Genomic DNA, 4434 nt, shown 5'->3' with positions numbered 1-4434 from the left:
AAACAAAGATAATAGTATGAGAATCACTCTCAAGAATAAGGACTCACTCCTAGGAATCTCTCCTAACACAAAGAACTTTCTTTCATATCAAAACATAATACCCCAACAATAAAACAATGAAAGACTTAAATAGTAGTGTAAAGATGCTTGTTCCAATTAAAGTAGTGAATCTCGTAGTAACTATGTGGCTATTATAATTGCTAGACTTTAGCCACTAATAATTCTCTCATTAATGCAGTTGACTTGTCATGAACATTTGTTGATCCTCCTTTCATTGTGCTTGATATTCGGCACCATTATGGCATTCAAAAAATTACGTGTGAATGTTGGTTGTAGGAGGTTGGCATGATCTTGTAATCTTCTATTGCATCAACATGTCATGGAAGTTTCCATCTACTTTTACATTATTCTTACTTTGAAAAAAGAAAACCCCCCGAATGTCTTATATTTCACATGCTGATTATCTTCCACAAAAAACAGATAAAGGTAGACCATGACGTGTTAGTTACTAAACCTATAAGCAGGTAACCTACGTACTCTAACCAAATTCTACCATAATCCATACTTTTCATACAATATGTTCCTTCTCCACTCGATCGGCTTAACGACTAATTAACGAACACGCAAGTGCTTGACCGACCGAGCATACTAACTGCCAGCCTCGTACGTCCCAACCTCACCCGACGCGAAGGTCGGCCAAAAAAAAATAAAAGTCGCTCAAGCTGGTGGCTGCTGCTTCGCGTTTCAACTTTGACTTGGAATTAGTCTCAGTCTACTACTGTTGAGAGACTTAGTACTCAGAAGACTCAATGTATTGGACCCCACCACATTTACATACATCCTAGTGTCCCACTTTAACTTTCTCTTAATTATTTGACCCACTTCGGTCACCCCTGGCCACCAAGAACGCTCTCGTATACTAAAAACCTGCACCACTTCAACTTGCCCTTTCTAATTTTCTTTTTAATAATCCTTCACACTCTCACTTCCTCTCCACTTGTCACGCAACTTCCGTCTCCTTGCTTCTCAACTCCGCCTTTATAAACCCAACCACACCGCCCTTCACAACACTCACTCAACACACACATTTCATCTCCAACAATTAGCACAAGCCGGAGCTCCTACATACCAACACACAACACCTCTCATCTCTCTCTCTCTCTCTCTCTCAAGCAAATCAAGGTTTCAGTTTCAATAATTCGTTCCGGTTTCAGTTCAAATTACAGTCTAAGATCAGATATGGCCTTAGAAGCTTTGAATTCTCCTACAGCAGCAGGACCTACCTTCCCCTTTGAAGACCCCAAACTCGTAGAAGCATGGGTCAAGCGCAAGCGCTCCAAGCGTCCACGCCTCGACCACGCTCCAACAGAGGAAGAGTATCTTGCTCTCTGCCTCATCATGCTTGCTCGAGGCACCACCGCCTCTGAGCGCCACTACTCGCCCGCACCGCCCCCGCCGCGACCATCAGTGACTTTGGATCAGAAGCTTAGCTACAAGTGTAGTGTGTGTAACAAGGCCTTCTCGTCCTACCAAGCGCTCGGTGGACACAAGGCCAGCCACCGAAAGGGAAGCGATGAGCAATCAATCTCCACCACCACCAGCTCCGCCACCGCGGTGTCCAACGGTAGTGGTAGGGTTCATGAGTGCTCTATTTGTCACAAGACCTTCCCCACCGGTCAGGCCCTTGGCGGCCACAAGCGCCGCCACTACGAAGGCGGCGCGAGCGGTGGCGGTGTTTCTGTTTCTGAAGGTTTCGGTTCCACCAAAACGCAGAGCAACACTACCAACAGCAGCAGCCACCGCGAGTTTGACCTCAATCTCCCCGCCTTGCCGGATTTCTCATCGGGATTCTTTATCTCTCGTCATGACGACGAGGTCGAGAGCCCACACCCGTCGAAGAAACCCCGTGTTTTGACGCAGCCAAAAATGGAAGTCTAATATAGCAGATTCAAGTAGAGATTGATTGATTAGATTCATAAATCAATTCCTTTAATTTGTTAGAATGATTGATTATTTTTCGCTGTACATATCTTCATCTTCATCATCATCTCAGTTTCTATTTGTACCAGTGGTTATTCAATTAATTTTTTCTTTTTACTTAATTTTCTTATTCCTTTTGTTCAATTATCGTACTAATCAAGTCTAAATTGTGCGGGCTTCGCTTAATCTACGCACTTGAAGCATACGTCTCGACGTCTCGATTGTTAACGGTCGGTTTTTGACATGAATTTAACGGATTAATCGAATGATTATTGACGGTTTGGTCAATTATTTAGATTATTCAATCGATCTTTACTAATATATAATTAACAATAATCAATCAATTGATTAGTTTGATGATGGCTTTGGTTTGACTTTGTTTTTTAGTCAGTCCGTGCGCTGGCAGAAGCGCGTGACCAGGGAGGGCAGAGTTTGTTGGAATTTCAGTTTGAAACCACTTTGCGCATGACACACCGACAGTGACGGTTGTTAGCAACCACTGTGTGACTGTGTCTACCCAGCTGCAGTCTCACGCGTTTTGTGCTCATTTATTATTGTGTTAGAATATCTAACTAATTATTTTATTAATTAACTGAAAATAAAGATTTTTTAAATTATGGACGGACCTGGGGGGTGGGTGATGAGGATCGAAACAAACAGTGGATATGAAATGAGCCATACATGTGTGTTTTTAATCAATGATTATTTTAATGTCGCATAGATTTGAGAGACTTTTGAAATCACATTTTAAGAATCTCTAGCATTGTCCTTCTTTTAATTATAATTGATTACAATTTTCTTCCAAAAGTATGCTAAATTTTTTTCTTTTAATTATAATTCATTACAATTTTCTTCCAAAAGTATGTTAAATTTTATTCCCTAAGATGGCATGTATACTTAGGGATGTAGCCAAGATTTAGAATTAGGGAACACCGTCCGAATTTAATTATAATTGGTTCTAATGACCATTATACTAAGATTCGAACTTGGGCATTGTGGAGAAAAAGGAAGTCTGATGACCATCATACTAAGCTTCAATTTTGACACAAACTGTAAACGAATTTATTTATTAATCTTCATTTTACGATATGTGAAAATATGTGTGTGTATACATGAAATTTTTTCTTGAAAATTCAGAGGCATAGGAACCTGATGAATTCTCTAAACTTCTTTAATTAACCTTCAGACTCAAGTAAGCAAGGCTAATCAATTTGTTGAGATAGAAATCTCTATTTGATATTTCATAACAAGTGTCCTCTATGGACTTACAACCTTCATAAGCGCCTAGCCCTATTATATGCATTCTTAAGGTTACGTCATTGGTCTTCATCAAAACCATGTGGCTCCGTCCTTGGGAATACTAGAATTTAGGAGTTATTTAGAATTTATGGTTAGATTTTAGAGTTCAGATTTAATTTTTTTTCTTCAAAACCTACTGTATTCTTACATTATGATGAGAACCCAAAATACTTAATAACACATTAATTTTAAACCATGATTTGACATAATTCTAAGAGAAAATTGTCAATTCTAACTAAAAAAAAAATAAAAATGTAGCCTCCATCCCTGATTGTAAGGAAGTTTGGGTTGCGTAGGTAAGTTTTTGCTTGTTAAAACTAATGAATTTGATCATGTAAACATCATTATTGGTTTATAATTATAGATCTTTATATTAAATGACTCTTATAGTCCCACATTATATATAGCCTCCATTGTAGTTATACATCACCTCCTTTGAAATTTTAGCTCACATAATGTCTGTTTTGCCCTTTAAAAAATTGAAAAATCTACATGTACCCATAAGTTCAAAAATTTTGGTAAACCCTAGATTTTTTTTTATGTGCACAGTACATACGGCTTCTATGTATGTATATAGTAGGATTTTACCAAATCAATTGAATTCTCATCTCTTCAAGGAATCTTGTTTTCTCCAAGTTCTTTGAATCCAAACTAAAATTGACTGTACGGTGTGAGTTTAAGGGGCGGCGTTCGAGTTTGGCAGCCACAGAAACAACAAAACCAATAAAAACTCGTAAATTATATTAAGTCAAGTAGCGAGTGGATTGGGTTACAATTTGTTGATCACCAACTCATAAACTGCGGTCCTAATTATTACTGGATTACCTTCTCTTATTGTTCTACTGTTCAACAAATCACCACTGTTTTGAATCCCATATACTCTAAATTAAAGGTGAAAACAATACTGCGTATTTTAAGTACTCACCACTTTTTAAAGGTATGGATAAATGAAATAACAAGTGAGACCCACTATTTTGGACCCCACATATTCCAAATCAATGGTGAAAACAGTGGTGCACACTTTAAGTGTGTATAGGAGAATTCCTGATATATATTAGTTCACTTGCACGTGGCTCCACAATTAGTTTAAAATGAGAGAGTTTACTATTTTAATCAAATGGTTGAGAGGTATGATGCATCACAATATATTTTTAT

At 38.1% G+C, this 4434-nt stretch overlaps 1 protein-coding gene across 1 annotated transcript; it reads left to right on the top strand.

Annotated features, from left to right (window-relative positions):
• Nucleotides 1–1062: 1062 nt before the first annotated feature.
• LOC120010166 (zinc finger protein ZAT10-like) lies at nt 1063–2110 on the top strand. The gene has a single exon (XM_038860877.1). The coding sequence runs from the start codon at nt 1240–1242 to the stop codon at nt 1936–1938; it is 699 nt and encodes a 232-aa protein (XP_038716805.1). The 5' UTR covers nt 1063–1239; the 3' UTR covers nt 1939–2110.
• The last annotated feature ends 2324 nt before the right edge of the window (nt 2111–4434 follow it).

This window comes from Tripterygium wilfordii, chromosome 12, assembly GCF_013401445.1.
Source record: "Tripterygium wilfordii isolate XIE 37 chromosome 12, ASM1340144v1, whole genome shotgun sequence".
Taxonomy (NCBI): domain Eukaryota; kingdom Viridiplantae; phylum Streptophyta; class Magnoliopsida; order Celastrales; family Celastraceae; genus Tripterygium; species Tripterygium wilfordii.
The sequence above is the reverse complement of the archived record's forward strand: the minus strand, read 5'-3'. Positions and strand labels throughout refer to the sequence as shown.

Bases quoted from the DNA above. Each gene is read 5' to 3' on its own strand.
- LOC120010166 (XM_038860877.1), top strand. From the start codon at position 1,240: ATGGCCTTAGAAGCTTTGAATTCTCCTACAGCAGCAGGACCTACCTTC.